Source organism: Symphalangus syndactylus, chromosome 17 (genome assembly GCF_028878055.3).
Source record: "Symphalangus syndactylus isolate Jambi chromosome 17, NHGRI_mSymSyn1-v2.1_pri, whole genome shotgun sequence".
NCBI lineage: Eukaryota > Metazoa > Chordata > Mammalia > Primates > Hylobatidae > Symphalangus > Symphalangus syndactylus.
The window spans coordinates 13,150,825-13,172,029 of NC_072439.2; the positions used below are offsets into that span (position 1 = coordinate 13,150,825).

Here is a 21,205-nt window from a genome sequence, read left to right on the forward strand (position 1 = left end):
CCAGAGCCCAAGGTCAGGGCTCCCTCCCACCTCCCCAGGAAACAGAATCTAAATGCTGGATGGCAACTAAGGAACCTTCTGCCCCAGCATCCCTCCTCCTCCCTGGGGCCTCCACTGTCCTGTCCTAGGAGACCCCAAAGGACCCCGCCCCTCCTGTCCCCTTGCTTTCCCTGCTGACCTGCTGGGGACCCAGAGCTTTCCATCACACACCCTGTGAATCCCACCCCAGCGGGTCCTGGGCGCTGTCCTTCTTTAGCCCTGACTGACACCTTCCCTGTCCAGATCAGCAGAGCCTGGCCTCCAGCTCTGGCTACGCCTCTGCCTCACAGTGTGCTCTTGGCCTCTCCCAGTGGCCTTGGTCCTCTGATCCATAGAATGAAACTGGTTTCAGCCACCCTAGGAACTGGGCCAATATGGGAAAGGGGTCCCCCTTTGGACTGCACCCAATGGCTTTCCCTACCTCTCTAAAGCAAACCGCAGCACTGGGCACTGCTTCCTGCCTCACTCTCCTCTGTCACCCTCTGCAGCACCCGTGGTGACCGGAACAGGACCCAACTTCTCCCTGGGGGAGCTGCAGGGGCACCTGGCATACGACCTGAACCCGGCCAGCACTGGCCTGAGAAGAACGCTGCCCAGCACCTCCTCCAGTGGGTAAGTACCCAGGTCCCCACCTCTGGGCATTTCACGACCCCATTCATCAACCCATCCCCTCTGGCCCGAGCTGACTCATTCCTCTCCCTGGAATACCTCTTTTCACGATTCACCTGGCCTGAGAAACTCCTACTCATCCTTCAAAACCCAGCCAGCCCCACGTGCTTCTTCCCCTAGCCCTGACAGCCCAGCCTCAAGTTCTGCTGGCTCAGCCAGCCCTTAAGATCCCCCACCACCCCGAAGAATGCAGACACAGGTTCTTGCTGAAATATGCTTTGTGACCTCGAGCGGGTCACATTGTGTGTGCCTCAGTTTCCCCATCCATAAAATGGGATCATACCCCTAACAGGCAGTTCTGAGGACTACAGGTGGCCGGGGATTAGCCAGGCTGCCTGGGTTTTGGTCGCCACCATGCTAGCTTGGTGTCCGACCTCTGCTGAGTCCCTTCCTGCCTCTGGCCGGGGTGTCCCATCCAAGCAATGGACAGGTTGGAACAGGCGTTCATAGGGAACGGGCCGAACGCCCGCGGCTCCCGCGATGTCTCGCGATACTACTTCCCTCGCCCCGCCCACTTAAGGACCGGAAGTAGCAAAGGCCGCCACCGCGCCCCCCCGCCCCGCGTCTCCCTGGTAACCAGCCTCTCCCCCTCCCTCGCCCATAAGGAGCAAGCGGCACAAATCGGGCTCGATGGAGGAAGACGTGGACACTAGCCCTGGCGGCGATTACTACACTTCGCCCAGCTCGCCCACGAGTAGCAGCCGCAACTGGACGGAGGACATGGAAGGAGGTAGGGCTGGCGGCAGGGGCGGACCCGGCCTTCCGGTCGGAGTTACCGCGGCGGGAACTACGTCTTCCGGCAGCCACTGCGCGGGCGCCGCGGGGCAGGAAGCCGGCCTGGAGCCGCGGGGCCTCCTGGGAATTGTAGTCGCGCCGAGCTGCGTTTGGCTGCAAGTACGGTCCGGGCTCGCGTTCTCGGATCTCTTTGGTTCCGCTGAGGCCGAGGAGGGCAGAGATTGTCCCCTGCCTGACTTTCCTGCCCTCCAGCCGTGAATGCCACATCTCTATGGGGTCCCCGAGCTGCAGGATGGACTCAGTAGTGACTCTGATCAACAGGACGCCTCCTCCTGGGATCTGTCATAGAATCCCTCGTCTGTAGGGACCTTGTTTGTCCTCTTTCCCGCTAGAAGGTCCTGAGATGCCGGATCCCTTCTCATTGGGGTCCTTCTTGAAGTTACTTTTTTTTTTTAACCAGGTTCCCATCTCTATGGGATCTTCTGGTTCTGTAGGAGACTCGTCTCTTTTCTGTAGGGTCTCCATTCCCATGGCATCCTTTTCTAGGAAGATTTTATCCTCTTGCTTTTCTCTCTTCAGAAGGGTCCTCTGGGCTGTCCGTCCGTCCGTCCTTCCTTCCCTCCTTCCTTCCTCCCTGCCTCTCTCCCTCCCGTTTCGCTCTTGTTGCCCACGCTGGAGTGCAATGGCACGATCTCCGCTCGCTGCAACCTCCGCCTCCCAGGTTCAAGCGATTCTCCTACATCAGCCTCCCAAGTAATTGGTACTACAGGCCTGCACCATCACGCCCAGCTAATTTTTTCTATTTTTAGTAGAGACGGGGTTTCACCATGTTGGTCAGGCTGGTCTCAAACTCCCGACCTCAGGTGATTCGCCTGTCTCGGCCTCCCAAAGTGCTGGGATTACAGGCGTGAGCCACCGTGCCCGGCCTCTGTTTTTCGTTTGTTTGTTTATTTGTTTGTTTTGGAGACAGAGTCTCGGTCTGCTGCCCAGGCTGGAGTGCAGGGGTGCAATCTCGGCTCACTGCAAGCAGCACTTTTCAGGTTCAAGCGATTCTCCTGCCTCAGCCTCCCAAGTAGCTGGGATTACAGGCGTGTGCCACCACACCCGGCTAATTTTTGTATTTTTAGTAGAGACAGGGTTTCACCATGTTGGCCAGGCTGGTCTCAAACTCCCGACCTCAGGTGATCCACCCGCCTCGGCCTCCCGGAGTGCTGGGATCACAGGTGTGAGCCACCGCGCCCGGCCTGGGGTGTCGTTCTTATAGAGTTCCTGTTCTTTAGGGTCCGCAGCTTCACAGGGCCTTTTTTCCATTGAACGCCAGCTCCTTGGGATTATGTGTATTTACTGTCTCTCCAAGCTCTTTCTCTAAAGATTTCCCTTATTTGAGGTCCCCATCTCCACTACAGTTCTCATCTAAAGAATCGCTTTTACTCTAAGGTCCTGCTCTCAGGCCTGCCGGCACCCATGACTTTCAGGAAACTGTGCAAAATGGCCTGTGGACTTGTGTTATGCTGGAGAGGGTGTCCCTGGCATCCATCCTCAGATTCGCAACCGACTTTGTGCCCCTAAATTTTACAAGCATTGCTCTGTGCAGTACCTTATCCTCAAGGGCCCCAGGGAGCAGCCCAGTGGATACATACGTGGGGTCTGTAGTCCACCTGCTGGGGTCCATAGCTCAGCCCTTACAGCTTCCTAGTGACTCCAGCTTTCTGAGCCTCCCGGGCCCTGCCCACTGAGTTTCCTCATCTGTAAAATGGGTGTGTTAGTACCTGTAGTACTGCTTGCCTGGGGTTGTCATGGGGATTAAGTGAATTAATACGTCTCATGTCCGTAAAACAGGCCTGGCACATAACACATAGGCACCCAATAAATATGGAAATTTGTGGCTTTTGTTTTTGAGATGGTCTCACCCTAGCCGGGCTGGAGTGTCGTAGCAGGATCATGGCTCACTGCAGCCTCAACTTCCCGGGCTTAAGCGATCCTCCCACCTCCGTCTCTTGAGTAGCTGGGACTACAGGCAAATGTCACCATGCCTGGCTAATTTTTTTTTCTTTCTTTTTTTTAAGAGATAGAGTCTTGCTGTGTCGCCCAGGCTGGTCTCAAACTCCTGGGCTCAGGTGCTCCTCCTGCCCCAGCCTCCCGAAGTTCTGGGATTATAGGCGTGAGCAATTGCCTCCAACCAGCTTTGTTTCGTCTCCTTTCTTCCTCTGTCATCCCTGTACCCATGGCGCCTACTTTATTTTTGAGACAGGGTCTTCCTCTGTCACTCAGGCTGGAGTGCAGTGGTAGAATCACAGCTCGCTGCAGCCTCGACCTCCCAGGCTCAAGTGATCCTCCTTCCTCAGCCTCCCAAGTATCTGGGACTGCAGCTGCATACCTCCATGCGCCGTTAATTTTTTTTTTAATTTTTTGGTAGAGATGGGGTCTCACTATGTTGCCTAAGCTGGTCTTGAACTCCTGAGTTCAAGTGATCCTCCCGCCTCGTCCTCCCAAAGTGCCGGGATGCCAGGTGTGAGCCACCATGCCAGGCCCCCCCCTTTTTTTTTTTTTTTTTGAGACGGAGTCTTGCTCTTTCGCCCAGGCTGGAGTGCAGTGGCGCAATCTCGGCTCACTGCAAGCTCCGCGTCCCGGGTTCACGCCATTCTCCTGCCTCAGCCTCTCCGAGTAGCTGGGACTACAGGCACCCGCCACCACGCCCAGCTAATTTTTTGTATTTTTTAGTAGAGACGGGGTTTCACCGTGGTCTCGATCTCCTGACCTTGTGATCCGCCCGCCTCGGCCTCCCAAAGTGCTGGGATTACAAGTGTGAGCCACTGCGCCCGGCCTTTTTTTTTTTTTTTTGAGATGGCGTCTTGCTCTGTCACCCAAGCTGTAGTGCAGTGGCGAGATCTTGGCTCACTGCAACCTCTTCCTCCTGGGTTCAAGGAATTCTCCTGCGTCAGCCTCCCAAGTAGCTGGGACTACAGGCACCCACCACCACGCCCAGCTAATCTTTATATTTTTAGTAGAGACAGGGTTTCACCATTTTGGCCAGGCTGGTCTCAAACTCCTGACCTCAGGTGATCCACCCACCTCGGCCTCCCAAAATGCTCGGATGACAGGCGTGAGCCACTGCGCCCGACCACCTGTAGGATTTTTAGAAGCAGTATAACTTTAGGATTAAGAGGTCAGATTCAGGCATTGGAGAGACCTGGGTTCAGATCCCAGCCCTGCCCGTGTCTAGCTCTGTGTGCTGCGTAACCTGGGGCACATCACTTAAGTTCTCTAAGCCTCAGTTTCTTCATCTTCACAATGGGGGTGATGTGAATAATAATTGTTCTTTGGGAGCTACGGGAGGAGGAAGGGTAGGATGTGCGTGAAGCAACCATCTGGCCCATGCGACATACCCGGGAAACAGGAGGTCATTGTCATCTGCGTCTTTATAACATTCCTGTCTCTGACCAGGCGCGGTGGCTCATGCCTGTAATCCCAGCACTTTGGGAGGCCGAGGCAGGCGATCACGAGGTCAGGAGATCGAGACCATCCTGGCTAACACAGTGAAACCCCGTCTCTACTAAAAATACAAAAAAAATAGCCGGGCTCAGTGGCGGGCACCTGTAGTCCCAGCTACTCGGGAGGCTGAGGCAGGAGAATGGCGTGAACCCGGGAGGCAGAGCTTGCAGTGAGCTGAGATCGTGCCAGTGCACGCCAGCCTGGGCAAGAGAGCGACACTATGTCTCAAAAAAAAAAAAAAAAAGTCACTTTCATTTTGTTTTTGTTTGTTTGATTGTTTGTTTGTTTGTTTTTGAGATGGAGTTTCACTCTTGTCACCCAGGCTGGAGTGCAGTGGTACAATCTCAGCTCCACCTCCTGGGTTCAAGTGATTCTCCTGCCTCAGCCTCCCGAGTAGCTGGGACTACAGGTGTGCACCACCACAACCAGCTAATTTTTGTATTTTTAGTAGAGATGGGTTTCACTATGTTGGGCAGGCTGGTCTTGAACTCCTGACCTCAAGTGATCAACCGACCTCAAGTGATCCGCCCGCCTCGGCCTCCCAAAGTGCTGGGATTACAGGCGTGAGCCACCGCACCTGGCCAAACACCGGAAGAATTTTAACACCCGTGGCCCAGGGCTGGACTTTACGTAAAGCACGCACTTGGGGCGTGAGAACTGGGTTTATTATTAATTCGCGGCTAAGCTACAACCGGGATGATTTAAGTGGATTTATCCGCAGGGAAAATGATAGGAGGGCATTCCCAGCAGGGAGAATCGTGGTTTCGGGAGCTGCACTGTGGATGTTTGAGGCCAGATCATCCTCTGGGGCGGGGCCGTCTCGGGCACTGTTGGGTGCTGTGCAGTTCATGGTCTCCACCCACTCCGTGTCAGGAGCACCCCCCAGTGGTGACAACCGTAAATGTCCCCAGACCTGGCCAAATGTCTCTTGAGGGCAGAATCTCCCCTATATATAGCCAGTGGCATATGCAAAGGACCTAAACGGAGGGGGGAGAAGGTACGTGACCCCTGGTCTGGGCCACTTTTTTTTTTTCTTTTTTTTTGAGACAGAATCTGCCTTGCCCAGGCTGGAGTGCAATGCGCGATTTTGACTCACTGCAAGCTCCGCCTCCCAGGTTCAAGCGATTCTCGTGCCTCAGCCTCCCGAATAGCTGGTATTACAGGCACCCGCCACCACGGCCAGCTAATTTTTGTATTTTTAGCAGAGGCGGGTTTTCACCATGTTGGCCAGTCTGGTCTGGAACTCCTGACCTCAGGTGATCCACCTGCCTCGGCCTCCCAAAGTGTTGGGATTACAGGCGTGAGCCACCGCGCTCGGCCTTTTTTTTTTTCCCCCCAAATAGTGACTTGCTCTGTCGCCCAGGATGGAGTGCAGTGGTGCAGTCACCACCCACTGGGCTCAAGCCATCCTCCTTCCTCAGCCTCCCAAGTAGCTGGGACTACGGGCACTTGCCAACACTCCTGACTATTTTTTGTACTTTTTGTATTGATAGGGTTCCCTATGTTGCCCAGGCTGGTCTTAAACTCCTGGGCTCAAGCAATCCTCCTGCCTCTGCTTCCCAAAGTGTTGGGATGGCAGGTGTGAGCCACCGCACCCGGCTCGCCGCTTTTTCTCTATGTCCCTTCCCAACATTTTAATCCCAGACAGCCCTGCCGAGGTGACTGGCAGGCACCTCATTTTGCAGAGGGAAACCCTGAGGCTCAAAGAGGTGATGTCACCTGCTCCAGGTCACCCCAGCCGCAAGCAGGTGCACAGGGACACAGAACCACGTGGCCGTTCCCAGCGGCCCCACTCAGGGCACCTTGCTCTCTTTGTTTTATGGGGCATCTGTGATGTCCTAAGCCGGGTTATTTCCCCTCCCTGGCAACACTCTGTGAGATCAGGGCTGCCCCTGGCCATCAGTTGACAAGTGGGGAAACTGAGGCCCAAAGGTCCCACATTAAGGAAGGGGCACAGCCCCGAGCTTATGTCCAGTGCTTCCTGGGCCTCTCCCCATCGCCGTGGCCTGCATCGATAAACATTTCGCAGCCTCTGAAGTCCCAAGGGGGACGCCTCGGAACAGGCCTGGCCCCTGGGCTGGAGTGGGGTCCCTGAGGTTCCCAGTGGGGCCCAGCTGTAACCTCATTGCTGGACCGAGGCAAGGGCCAGGGGGCCCAAGGGAAGGGCCAGAGGGGCCAGGGGCACAGGAAGGGCCAGAGGGGCTGGGGGCACGGGAAGGGCCAGGGTTATTGTTGCAGCCTGCAAGGCCGTCCCAAGCCAGGTGCCTCCGCAGAGGGAGGACACAAAACAGGAACCCGGGCAGGCAGGGTCTCTCCCGAAGGTGCCCTTGGCCGCTGGCCACCACCCTGGGATGCTCCTCCTCCTCCTCCTCCTCCCCCTCCCCACCCTTTCCAGCTTCCTGTCTAGACAGCCCCCAATTAGCCGCTCATTAAGGGGGTTAAGCTGATTAGAGCAGCTCTCCCTTCCTCTGGCGGCCCTGGGGCCTTTGCTCCCGGGCAGTGCTCAGCCAGTCCCCCACCCTGAGGCTCACAGAGGCCTGGGGGGATCATGCCAGCCCCATGCCAGGCAAGGCCCCCACACCACGCCTCCAGGCCCCACATTCCAGCCTCTAGGCTTTGCCCACTTGGGGCCTGGGCCAGGAGTGCCCTTTCTCCTGGCCGCCGCCTCCTGAGGTCTCCCTGCTTACCCGGCTGCGTGGGGTGGAGGAAGGTGCCTTCGAGCAGCCCCCGCTGTGCTTTGTTTTTGCTGCTTGTGTAGCTCCCCCTCGAAGGCGACACAGGTCCCGTCCACAGGCAGTTATTACACAGGGTAGGGCAGGCAGCCCCCATCCATTGCTCTCCTCTGTCACGCCGGGCTTCCCCCAACCCTTTTTTTTTTTTTTTTTTTGAGTCAGAATCTCCCTCTGTTGCCCAGGCTGAAGTGCAGTGGCATGATCTCGGCTCACTGCAGCCTCGGCCTTCCAGATTCAAGCAATTCTTCTGCCTCAGCCTCGCAAATAGCTGGGACTGGGACTACAGGCGCCCGCCACCACGCCCAGCTAATTTGTGTATTTTTAGTAGAGTTGGAGTTTCACCATGTTGGCCAGGCTGGTCTCGAACTCCTGACCTCAAGTGATCCTCCTGCCTCGGCCTCCCACAGTGCTGGGATGACAGGCGTGAGCCACCGAGCCCGGCCCGCCCATCCCTTTTTATAACCCCAGGGTGGAGACTAGTGCAGCATGGCCTGGGGAGGGACAGAGTTGGGTTCCAACTCTACCTCCACCCCACCTTGGCTCTATGGCCTTAGGTGAGTGACTTCCCCCATCAGGCCTCAGCCTCCACATCTGTGAAATGGACGCAGCTCCTGTAAGCTCTGCACGGGGCAGCTGTGAGGACCACATTAAGAGAGGAGGCTGGTGCCTTCACAGAAGGTCCTCACCCAGAGCGATGCTGCCCCACCCCCAGGTACACTGGCCAGTGTCTAGGGACATCTGTGGTTGTCACAACTGGGGGTGCTCTTGACATGGAGTGGGTCGAGGCCAGGGACGCTGCTCAGCACCCTGCAGTGCCCAGGACAGCCCCTCCCCAGGGAACGAGCCAGCCCCGATGTCTACAGTGCTGAGGCTGAGAAACCTGTATTAATTATGTGGAAAAAAATTGAGGCTGGGTGTGGTGGCTCACACCTGTGATCCCAGCACTTTGGGAGGCCAAGGCTGGAGGAACGCTTGAGGCTAGGAGTTTGATAACATAGGGAAACCCTGTCTGTACAAAAAAATACCAAATTAGCTGCACGTGGTGGCGTGTGCCCGTGGTCCCAGCTACTCGACAGGCTGAGGTTGGGAGGATCGCTTGAGCCCAGGAAGTCAAGGCTGCAGTAAGCTATGATTGCACCACCGCACTCCAGCCTGGGCAACAGAGTGAGACCCTATCTCAAAAAAGTAAAATAAAAATAAAAATAAAAAGTCTGCCCCCTGCTCATACCAGAATAAACTCCCAGTGTGGCAGACGGTGTAAACCAGGGGACCCCCAGCCCCTGGGACTCACCTCTTCTCTCCCTCCCACTCAGGGTGTGGATTTCAATGTGTGCAGCCTCCTGGGACCTCAGCAGGGCAGAGGATCATGGGACGCAGAGTCTCTTGGGGGTCTGTGGAATCCTCTGAGCCAGGGGGTTTTACCTAGGGGTGATCCTGCCGCCAGAGGACACTGGGTGACATCTGGGGACATGTGTGGTTGTCACGACTGCAGGGTGGTCCTGGCATGGAGTGGGTCCAGGGACACCGCTCAGCACCCTGCAGTGCTCAGAATGGTCCTACCCTAGAGAATGATCCAGTCCCAAGTGTCCACAGGGCCCAGAGGAGACCTTGGTGCACTGTCAACGCCCAGTGGTCACTGCTGTCCTCAGCAGATTCATGCCCTGCATTGGTGCCTCTGTCTACTCCACTCACCCTGTGTAGGGCCCCCTCCTGACCCCGGACCCTAGAGACCCAGCAAGAGTGGGCCTTGGCCCCCTGGGGGAGCTGGCATTTCAGTGGGAGATGGGCTTGTTTGTTGAGCAAACAAATGGCTGCCCCGAAGGGGTGATGAGGGCCTTTGGTCAAATACAGAGAGGAGGTCAGATGGGCGTGTGTGTTAAACAGACAGGAAGAAGCTGTGACGGGGGAGCCCTCGGGCCTGAGTCCTCCTTACAGTCACTATTCTCAGACGGGTCATTCAGGATGCGGGAGGGGCATATGGATGTGTTCCCTGAGAGGAAAGATGGCCTCTGAGATGGGCGGGGGACTCACATGCCCGCTGGCTGAACAGGGAGGTCCCACAGGGGTCCCAGGCATGCCTGCTGAACAGACAGAGGATGCTTGGAGGCGGGGTGCAGTCAGTGTCTGCAGAGCCTGCCGGGAGCATGCCGGCTTATTCTTTCTCGCAGTGCCTGGGCCGCGCTCCCCCCTCCTTCCTGCCCTGCCCTGGCTCCCGCCGGCCCCATCTCAGGAAGCTCTAGCGGTGTCTGCAGGGATGTGGCGGCCGGGGGTGGAGTCTGAGCCAGACTATTTCCATCCAGGACAAGCTGTTCTAGGAAATCGTCCTAAGTGAGCGTCTGACAACCCTAACCTCGTTCCCGCCGTGGCCCTGCACACACTCAAACACACACGCTTGCACACACGCATGCATGCTCATACATAGATGCACGCACATGTGCACAGGCATGCACACGTATGCATGCATGCTTGCAGACGTGTACATGTGCGTGCACGCACACATAGACATGAACATGCATGCTCGCGCGTACACATGCATGCATATATTCACGTGCACACGCGTGTGCGCATTCACACACATAGACACATGCACAGGCATACACACATACACAGATATGAACGTGCATGTACAGGCATACATATGCAGGTGTGCACATGTGCACATGCTCACATGCGTACACACACATGCACAGACATGCACACATGCATGCAGCTATGCACATGCGTACAGGCATACACACATACATGCACGCACACACATGCACAGGCATACACATGCACACACCTGTGCTGACAAGACCAGCCTGGCCTCCCCGGCTCCAGGCCACCCTCATTCCTGCCACATGCTCCTGCCCCGGAAAAGCCCGGGCCTGACTGCTGGGGCCCAGCCTGGTCACAGACTTCATGGCATCCCACTGGGCAGTGGGGCCTCTCTGGGTGGCTCAGCCTCGACGTCCAAGGCCTCAGGAGTGTTCCCCTGTGAGTGTTCACAGGCTGGGCATGAGTGGAGGTGTCATCCTTCCTGCCCCCCGTGTGGGTGTCCTGGGTGCCAGCCTCCTCCAGAGCTGGGTGTTCCCGGATCCCGGGAACTGCTGACCTGCTTCTGGGGTGTGTGCCGGTGACACCTTCACTCCTCACAGCATGGTGTGTGCAGGGCCATGGGGACAGCTGGTTCCATAACCACAAAAGCAGATGAAGAGCTGCACGTCTCCCCACAGCTGGGTCCTGGATCTGGGCTCCCCCGGGCTGCAGCCGTCAGAGAGGACGGAAGTTCCCTGAGTGGTAACCCCATTCGGGGAAGGATGCAGCAATGCTGGGAGGATGGAGGAGGTGGGGACAGGACTGGGGAGGGGCTGTGCCACACAAATGCCTGCAGGTGCCTATGGAACCATCAGCAGGAGACCCAAGACACGGTGACATCCTCACCGTTTCTCATCAGGGCATCACCCGGGGACACCAGGTCACATCTGGGGACATCCGTGGTTGTCCCCACTGAGGGGCGCTCCTGGCACGGAGTGGGTGGAGGCCAGGGATGCTGCTCAGCGCCCTCCAGTGCCCAGGACAGCTCCCTACAGAGACCGATCTGGCCCCCACATCAGCAGTGCTGAGACTAAGAAATCCTGCGTGAATTATTTGGAAAATACTGAGTTACGTCCCTGCTCACACCAGACACTAGAAGAAGCTCCTGACGGGGCAGACGGTAGAAACCAGGGGGACCCCAGCTCCTGGGACTCACCTCCTCTCTCCCTCCTCACTCCGTGTGGATTGCAGTGTGTGCAGCCTCCTAGGACCACAGCAGGGCAGAGGATCATGGGACATAGTCTCGTGGAGGGTCCATGGGATCCCCTAACCCAGAGGGTATCAACCACAGGTGATTCTTGCCCAGGGTACTTTTGGTGATGTCTGGGGACATCTGTGGTTGTTACAACTGGGGGGTGCTCCTGGCATGAAGTGGGTGGTGGCCAGGGACTCTGCTCAGCAGGGCCCCACCCCAGAGAACAATCCGGCCCCAGTGTCCACAGTGCCCATCTGAGAGACCCTGGAAGTAAGGAACTCCAAGGGCCAGGTCGAAGGCAAGCTAAACTCATCACCCTGTTTGGATGGTCTCAGTAGATATGTTTTACCTTAAAAGAAATGTAAAAATCCTTTCTAAAAATGTGGCTGTCCAGGGCATGCCTCCCTGAGATTCCATTTCCAGGGATAGGGTAGGGCCCAGGACACTGCATTTCTCAGGCAAGATGTGATCCTTATCCCTCACTTGACAAAGCTTCCCTGGGGCCAGGCACTGTGGCTCACGCCTGTAATCCCAGCACTTTGAGAGAACAAGGCAAGAGGATCCCTTGAGCCTAGGAGTTTGAGACCAGCCTGGGCAACATAGCAAGACCCCATCTCAAAAAAAAAAATTGTCTGGACATGATGGTGCATGCCTGTGGTCCCACCTACCTGGGAGGCCGAGGTGGGAGGATCACTTAAGCCCAAGAGGTTGAGGCTGCAGTGAGCCATGATCGTGCCTCTGCACTCTAGCCTGGGTGACAAATTGGCCAGGCGCAGTGGCTCATGCCTATAATCCCAGCACTTTGGGAGGCCGAGGTAGGCGGATCACCTGAGGCCAGGAGTTTGAGACCAGCCTGACCAACATGATGAAACACCGTCTCTACTAAAAATACAAAAATGACCCAGGCGTGGCGGTGGGCGCCTGTAATCCCAGCTACTCGGGAGGCTGAGGCAGGAGAATCTCTTGAACCTGGGAGGCGGAGGTTGCAGTGAGCCAAGATCGCACCACTGCACTCCAGCCAGGGCGACAGAGCGAGACTCTATCTCAAAGAAAAAAAGAGAGAGAGACACAGCCCCCAGAAGGCCAGGCATTTCGGCTCCAAAGCTGGGACTCCACCCCAGCCTCCTGGAAATACCCAAAATGGCCCTCTTTGGGGCTCTGTGTTCCCGCTTCATTTTGAAGACAGGATGAAAGTGTCAAGGGGCACCCTGTCATCTCCCCACTCACCCCAAACAGCAGCAACAGCAGCGGCTCCTGCAGTAACTAACATTCTTCGAGCTGGGTGGCTGACGTTCCCTCGGAAAGCAGGGCTGAAGGCATCCTCAGAGAATGCCCTGATGCCCAGGGATCTGGGACGGCCGTGGGCTTCACCTGCACAGGCACCCCTGGCCCAATCCTCACAGCCGCCACTCCCACACTGCTCCCGATGGAAATTCCAGAGCTTTACAGAATCCCCTGTTTTATGAAAAGGGGTGGATGTGGCAGCTCGCCCCAGGTCACACAGCCTCATGGCCAGCCGGGGTTTGAACCCTGGACCACCTGCTCCCCCCACACCCAGGGGCTTTCCAGGGGGGTGCCTGGAGGGGGAGGGAAGCCGATGTTTGGTGGGTGAGCCTCCCTGAGTCCATCCATCAGTTTTTTGTTTGTTTGTTTACTTGCTTGTTTGTTTTTGAGACAGAGTTTCACAGTTTTCATTCTTGTTGCCTGGGCTGGAGTGCAATGGTGTGATCTCGGCCCACTGCAACCTCTGCTTCTTGAGTTCAAGCGATTCTCCTGCCTCAGCCTCCCAAGTAGCTGGGATTACAAACGCCCACCACCACACCCGGCTAATTTTTGTATTTTTAGTAGAGACGGGGTTTCGCCATGTCGACCAGGCTGGTCTCAAACTCCTCACCTCAGGTGATACACTCGCCTCAGCCTCCCAAAGTGCTGGGATTACAGGCGTGAGCCCCTGCACCCAACTATCCATCTGTTTTTTGTGTTTGAGATGGAGTCTCACTCTGTAGCCCTGGCTGGAGTATAGTGGCGTGATCTCGGCTCACTGCAACCTCCGCCTCCCAGGTTCAAGCAATTCTCCTGCCTCAGCCTCCCAAGTAGCTGGGATTACAGGCACCTGCCACCACACCCACCTCATTTTTGTATTTTCAGTGCAGAGAGGGTTTCATCATGTTGGCCAGGCTGGTCTTGAACTCCTGGCCTCAAGTGATCTGCCCACGTCAGCCTCCCAAAGCACTGGGATTACAGGCATGAGCCACCGTGCCCGGCCTCCGTCTGTTTCTTCATTCGTTGATTCACTGAGGAAGGTGTGAGGGGCTGAGCTGCTGAGTTGGGGGCTGTTGGGGCTTTTGTCCCAGGCAGCCTGGGAGGTAGTGAGGCCCCTGTCTGCAGAGTGATGCCAGCAAGTCACTGCAGAGGGTGGATGCACCTCACTTCAGCCCCAGGGAGGCTCCGTTCCTTCCTCCCGCGTGGATGAGGGAAGGCAGAGCTGAGCTGGGGCTTGTCTGTGCGCCCTTAGCCAGTCAAGGTCTAATTGGGCTTCGGATCTGTCTCTGCCCTCCCTGCCGCCTTCTCTAGGGCTCGGGTGACTCCTAGGTGATGGGGCAGCCCTGAGCCTTCCCATTTCTCTGGAAGGAAAGTAGGCGAGGGCTGGGAGCGAGGCCCAGGGGCACGTGTTGATACCCAGCTCTCTATCCCCCGGCTGTGCCGCCCTGTCCAGCCCCTTCTCTGCTCTGAGCCTCCGTTTACTCCTCTGTGTGATGGGCTGTCTCCCGCTCAGGATTCTGGGGGAGGAGGAGGCGGGGTGAGGAGGCTTCTATCCCTGCGGAGTTTGGCTTCGGGGAAGGTCCAGGGCTCCCAGGGTGTGACCAGCCTGTGACTCTCTCGTCCCGTCCCCTCCACAGGCATTTCGTCCCCGGTGAAGAAGACAGAGATGGACAAGTCACCATTCAACAGCCCGTCCCCCCAGGACTCTCCCCGTCTCTCCAGCTTCACCCAGCACCACCGGCCTGTCATCGCCGTGCACAGCGGTAAGCGCCACGGGCCCCTGGCGGGGAGGGGCGGCGGGCCCTCCAATCAGGCCTCTCACAGCCAGGGAAGTCCCACTGGATATCTGACCATGAGTCCTATTGCTGTAGTCTTCCAGGTGGGCAAAAACCCATAGAGGTGCCGTAGTGGAGAGTGCCCAGGGCCTTGTTCCAGCCCAGCTGAGAGGTTGGACTCAGTCCCTTTGAGCCTCAGTTTCCCCCCTGTATAAGAAGAGGCTGCAACCTAACTTCACCTCACTCCCCTCACCCCCTGTCTCGATCTAATCCCCGCATTCCAACCCCAGACACTGATGGACAGGCAGTATCAGAAGCTGCCGATGAGGCCGGGGCACAGTGGCTCACGCCTGTAATCCCAGCACTTTGGGAGGCTGAGGTGGGTGGATCACCTGAGGTCAGGAGTTCGAGACCAGCCTGGCCAACATGGTGAAACCCCATCTCTAATAAAAATACAAAAATTAGCCAGGCGTGGTGGCGCGCACCTGTGCCAGCTACTGGGGAGGCTGAGGCAGGAGAATTGCTTGAACCTGGGAGGCGGAGGTTGCAGTGAGCAGAGATCATACCACTGCACTCCAGCCTGGGCAACAGAGTAAGATTCCATCTCAAAATAAAAGGCTAGGCTCGGTGGCTCATGCCTGTAATTCCAGCACTTTGAGAGGCCGAGGCAGGCGGATCACAAGGTCAGGTGTTCAAGACCAGCCTGGCCAACATGGTGAAACCCCTTGTCTACTAAAAATACAAAAATTAGCTGAGTGTGGTGGCATGCACCTGTAGTCCCAGCTACTTGGGAGGCTGAGGCAGGAGAATCGCTTGAACCCGGGAGGCAGAGGTTGCAGTGAGCCGAGTTCACGCCATTGCACTCCAGCCTGGGCAACAGAGCAAGACCCTGTCTCAAAAAAAAAAAAAAAAGAAGGCCAAGTGCGGTCGCTTACGCCTGTAATCCCAGCACTTCGGGAGTTCAAGGCGGGCGGATTATGAGGTCAGGAGATCGAGACCATCCTGGCTAACATGGTGAAACCCCGTCTCTACTAAAAATACAAAAAATTATCCGGGCATGATGGCAGGCACCTGTAGTCCCAGCTACTTGGGAGGCTGAAGCAGGAGAATAGCATGAACCCGGGAGGTGGAGCTTGCAATGAGCCAAGATCGTGCCACTGCACTCCAGCCTGGGCAACACAGCGAGACTCTATCTCAAAAAAAAAAAAAAGAGAGAGACATCTCCACCTCGGCCAGGCACAGTGGTTCACACCTTAATCCCAGCACTTTGGGATGCCAAGGCAGGCGGATCACCTGAGGTCAGGAGTTCAAGACCAGCCTGGACAACATGGTGAAACCTCGTTTCTACTAAAATACAAAAATTAGCTCAGTGTGGTGATGCGTGCCTGTGATCCCAGCTACTCAGGAGGCTGAGGCACAAGAATTTCTTGAACCTGGGAGGCGGAGGCTACAGTGAGCCGAGATTGCGCCTCTGCACTCCATCCTGGGCAACAGAGCAAGACTCCATCTGAAAAAAACAAAACAAAAAAATCACTTCCCATGGTTGCCATTGGGATTAAGGGGGGTGAATTGTAGGAAGCCTCAAATATTGCTTACCACCTCATGTTCTAGTGATAAAATATGTAGTTCTTTACACAGTCATGCACACAAAGAGGCAGACGCAAATCAAAGCAGTCATTTGGGCCAGGGGTCAGCAAACGCCGGCCCCCTGGTTGCCTGTTCTTACGAATAAAGTTTTATTGGCACACAGCCACGACCACGTCTTTGTATATGTCCTGTGGCAGCTCCCACCCTGTCTTGGCAGAGCTGAGTAATTACAGCAGAGACCATGTGGCCAAAAGCCAAAAATATTTACTATCTGGCCAGAGGCTGGGGAGACGGGGGAGTGATTGCTATAAATAGTGAAAATACTAAAAATCACTGAACTGTATAGGAAGAGGAAAAGGCAGGCACCACAATAGAATATGACTCAGCCATGAAAAGGCACAAGGCTCTGACGCAGGCCACCTTGAGGACGTCATGCTCAGTAAGAGAAGCCAGACAAAAAGGCCACACAGCATGTGATCTCATTTCTATGAAATGTCCAGGACAGGCCCAGCCACAGAGGCAGGAAGGGGATGTATGGGTGCTGGGGCTGGGGGAGGAGGTGAGGAGTGACGGCTGATGGAGATGGGATTTCTTTATGTGCTGGAATTAGGCCGGGCACAGTGGCTCATGCCTGTAATCCCAGCACTTTGGGAGGCTGAGGCGGGTGGATTGCTTGAGTCCAGGAGTTTGAGACCAGCTTGGGCAACATGATGAAACCTCATCTCTACTAAAAATACAAAAAATTAGCCAGGCGTGGTGGGACACGCTGGCAGTCCCTGCTACTCAGGGGGCCGAGGCAGGAGGATCACCTGAGGTCAGGAGGCCAAGGCAGGAGGATCACCTGAGGTCAGGAGGCTGAGGCAGGAGGATCACCTGAGGTCAGGAGGCCGAGGCAGGAGGATCACCTGAGGTCAGGAGGTCGAGGCTGCAGGGAGCCATGAGCATGCCCCTGCACTCCAGCCTGGGTGACAAAGTGAGATTCTATCTCTTTAAAAAAAAAAAAAAAAGATCACTATTCAGCCATTTGTAGAAAGAGCTTGCCAACCCTAGGTTTATAGTGTAGACTGTGGGGCCAGATGGGCTGGGTTCAAATTCCGGGTCTGCCACCTGATGCCGTATGGCCCCAGGCAGGTGACACATCCCCTGAAGGCCACCCTGTCATCCTCTGTTAAAAAAAAAAAAAGACGGGGCCAGGTGCAGTGGCTCACGCCTGTAATCCCAGCACTTTGGGAGGCCAAAGTGGGCGGATCACCTGAGGTCAGGAGTTCGAGACCAGCCTGGCCAACATGGTGAAACCCCATCTCTACTAAAAATACAAAAGTTAGCCGGGCATGGTGGTGTGCACTTGTAATCCCAGCTACTTGGGAGGCTGAGGCAGAATTGCTTGAACCCAGGAGGTGGAGGTTGCAGTGAGCTGAGGTCATACCACTGCACTCTGGCCTGGGTGACAGAGGGAGACTGTCTCAAAAACAAACAAACAAACAAACAAAAACGCCAGGCTCAGTCGGTTACACCTGTAATCCCCGCACTTTGGGAGGCCGAGGAGGGAGGATCACTTGAGCCCAGGAGTTCGAGACCTGCCTGGGCAACATAGCAAGACCCCCATCTCTACAAAACTAAAAAATTAAATTAAAACACAAGGATAATATCACAGCCCCAGTGGGGTTGCCGTGGGAGTCGGGGAATTTAGGCGTAAATGTGGTCAGTGCTGCTGGGTTTTTTTGGTGGTTATATTACTAAATGCACTGAGATGCAGGCAGGAATCACACCCACAGACACACAGTCACACGGTCACAGAGCAGACCGGCTGGAGCCCCCAAGTAACCCCCGCTTCCCACTGTCTCTGCAGGGATCGCCCGGAGCCCACACCCGTCCTCCGCTCTGCATTTCCCTACGACGTCCATCCTACCCCAGACGGCCTCCACCTACTTCCCCCACACGGCCATCCGCTACCCACCTCATCTCAACCCCCAGGACCCGCTCAAAGATCTTGTCTCGCTGGCCTGCGACCCAGCCAGCCAGCAACCTGGACCGGTGAGTCGGGCGGGGCGTGTTCAGGCCTCTCTTGGCGGCTCCAGGTGACCTCCCGGGGGCCACGTGCTCACACGAAGGCACAACCTCTGCTTAAAAGGGTCTTGAGGACTCGGTTCTGAAGTCCCCTCCTCTGTCGTGCTGGGAGGCAGCTGGATTGGGTCAGAATTGAGATGCTTTCGGATGTCAGGGTTTCAGACGCGTCACGGCGCACCCTGTGGGGTCTGGGTGGCACCCGTAGGTCCCAGCAACTGCATGAGTCGTACTCATGTTAACACAAGGCAGGGAAGGACTGGGCATAGCGGCTCACGCCTGTGATCCCAGCGCTTTAGGAGGCCAAGGCGGAAGGATTGCATAAGCCCAGAGTTCAAGACCAACCTGGGCAGCATAGCGTGACCCAGTTTCTACAAAAAAAAAACTTCAAAATGAGCCAGGCATGGTGGCGGGCGCCTGTAGTCCCAGCTACTCAGGAGGCTGAGGTGGGAGGATCGCTTGAACCTGGGAGGTCGAGGTTGCTGTGAGCTGTGATTGTGCCACTGCACCCCAGCCTGGGTGACAGAGCGAGAGCCTGTCTCAAAAAGAAAAAAAGATTGGGGGGCGGGGGGGCAGAAAGAAATTGATTACAAAAAAACCACCAAACTCAGTTCGAGTAAGACAGCGTTTGCCAGACTCCACAGGAAGCTTTGGATGTTCAGAGCTTTTCGGACTTTGGAACCACGGGCCAGGCCGTGGATGATGGTGGATGATGGCGTGCTCACAGTGAATTAGGAAAAACGCAGAGAACCTGCTGTTAGGAGGCGGTGGCACTGTTCGGAAGGAAGTCAGTTGAGTTGGCGTGCAGGGGGTTTACGGAGGAGATGCAGTGAGCACGGCCCCAGTAGTGCCGGGCTTTGAGTGACACCAGCAAGCGGGCATCCCCAGGCCCCTCCACCTCCGGCTGTCCTCAGACCCACCAAACCCGCCATGCTCACACCCGCGCCCTGGCCCCCCAGCCTGCCACCCCGCCCGGGCCGTGCACAGAGCCGGGGGCGGCCGGCGCCAGCAGCCCGAGGTAGAGGGGGAGCCCACCCCTTAACCACGTGTCTCTCTGTTCCCCCAGTTAAATGGAAGTGGTCAGCTCAAAATGCCCAGCCACTGCCTTTCTGCTCAGATGCTGGCACCTCCGCCCCCGGGGCTGCCACGGCTGGCGCTCCCCCCTGCCACCAAACCCGCCACCACCTCCGAGGGAGGAGCCACGTCGCCGACCTCGCCTTGTAAGCACGCGGGAAGCGGTGCCCTGGTGGGGCGGATGTCCGCAGGGGGGCCTGTCCCCTCCCCAGCCCCACTGCCAGGTCAGAGGTCAGACCCGACCCTGCGGGGCCTGGCGAGTTTGGTGGGTCTCCAGAAAACAGCCCAGGGGCCACGTGGTTGGGCCCATGTAGGGCTGAGGCAGCCTTAAGGGCTGGCCAGACCAAGCCACAGGCCAGGGTGAGAGTCCAGGGTGAGAGTCCAGGGTCTGTCCCCTTCGCCGAATCGCCTGGGGGACCCCGGTGCCTGCCGTGGGCCGTCAAAAACCCTCCCTGGTGTGTCAAGCAGCTGACAGTGGACACCGATCTCACAGTGGCGGCCCAAGGGCCAGACTCGACCCCCAGACTGGTCTTTTGTTTGTGGCAAAGGAGAATCAGTTGTGATCATTTTAAAATCAGGACGTTTTACGTAAACATTTCCAGAGTTCTGGCTTCTTGGGGAGAAAGGAGCTACACCAGGCCCAGTTCCTTTGGGTGGCCTGGGCTGGACCACACCTTTAGATGGGACCCTCTTCGCCTGTCCACCTGACCCGGAAGCCCCTGGGTTGGCGGCCGCTGCACCTTCTGGACTTTTGCACTCTCTGGATGTGGTTCTGGGTGGCCGCTGGACGGCCCCTCGGTCCTGGCATCCCTGTCCTGAGGTCCACCCCGTTATTCCGCAGTGGCTCTACCCCCAGACTCTCCCCGCGACCCCCATGCAGGCTTGGGTGGGTCACCCACCCTCACAGGGCGCCAGACATCTCTGAACCCAGAGAGCTCTCCCCATGGACTCCATCTGCCCCTCAACCCCATTTTTGAGCATCTCTGTCCCTCACTCTCCAAATGAGACCCCCACCCCACCCAAGCAGTTGGTGGCCGCGGTTCCTTCTAGGTGCCCTCAGCTCCTCTTCTCCCTGCCCCGGCGTTCCTCCCCCCGTCCCCACTGCGTGCCAGAACCCGGGCTGCCTGCCCATAAAAACCGGCTTCTTCTGATCACTGGCTGGAGGGGATCAGCCCCAAATCCACCCTGGGCTGGAATCCCGCCTCTGCAGCTCTCTTGCTGTGTGACCTCAGGCAGGTGTCTTCCCCTCTCTGAGCCTCAGTTTTCTCAGCTGCAAAATGTGTTCACCTTGGTGCCCAATTCACAGGGCAGTGGGGAACAAGCCGGTGATGTGGGTCAGGGAGGCAGAGAGGACATTCCGTATGGCACCTGATGCTGCGTGGTGTCAGGCAGCTGTGGTCATTCTTGCCAGCTGTCCCTGCCTGCTCATCTGTGAAATGGGAGTGTTGACTGCATAGGATCCAGTCAGGGCTCAGTGGGATCATGCCCAGAGCCTGGTATACAGTAGACACTTAATAAATGCAGGATACTGCGTAGGATCCACTCAGGGCTCGATGGGATCACGCCCAGAGCCTGGCATACAGTAGACACTTAATAGATGCAGGATACTGCGTAGGATCTGCTCAGGGCTCGGTGGGATCATGCCCAGAGCCTGGCATACAGTAGACACTTAATAAATGCAGGATAGGCATGGATTCCACCCCCTTTTCCCTGCACCGGGGCTCTTAACTGCAAATCTACCCCTGCTTCTCCCCGTAAGCCTCGCTGCCTCCAGCTCCCCCCAACCCCAGCCAGGACAACTTGGGGACCCCGCCTGTTGCAGCTTCTTCTCCCCCTACCTGGGTCCCAGCCTGTCTGAGGCCCCCATCCCCGCTGTAGCACCAGGCCGTGAGTTACTCACACGCTGACAAAATATAATCGCTGAGACTGAAATATAAATATGCACATCTGTATGTATGCACACACCCAGCCCTCCCTCTGCCCTCTCGGAAGATTAATAAATA

The 21,205-nt window shown here is 56.7% G+C and overlaps 1 protein-coding gene across 7 annotated transcripts in view; it reads left to right on the plus strand.

Moving 5' to 3' along the window:
* NFIC (nuclear factor I C) overlaps positions 1–21,205 on the plus strand; it is a 105,780-nt gene that overhangs the window by 71,573 nt on the left and 13,002 nt on the right. For 4 of the 7 annotated variants that reach the window (XM_055248331.2, XM_055248330.2, XM_055248329.2 and 1 more), the window contains exons 5-9: positions 528–651; positions 1,314–1,438; positions 14,340–14,465; positions 17,914–18,098; positions 19,195–19,348. In XM_055248331.2, coding sequence (XP_055104306.1) covers positions 528–651; positions 1,314–1,438; positions 14,340–14,465; positions 17,914–18,098; positions 19,195–19,348 — 714 coding nt within the window. The remainder of the gene's footprint in view (positions 1–527; positions 652–1,313; positions 1,439–14,339; positions 14,466–17,913; positions 18,099–19,194; positions 19,349–21,205) is intronic. The other 3 variants (XM_063620668.1, XM_055248333.2, XM_055248332.2) reach the window with 1 other exon arrangement.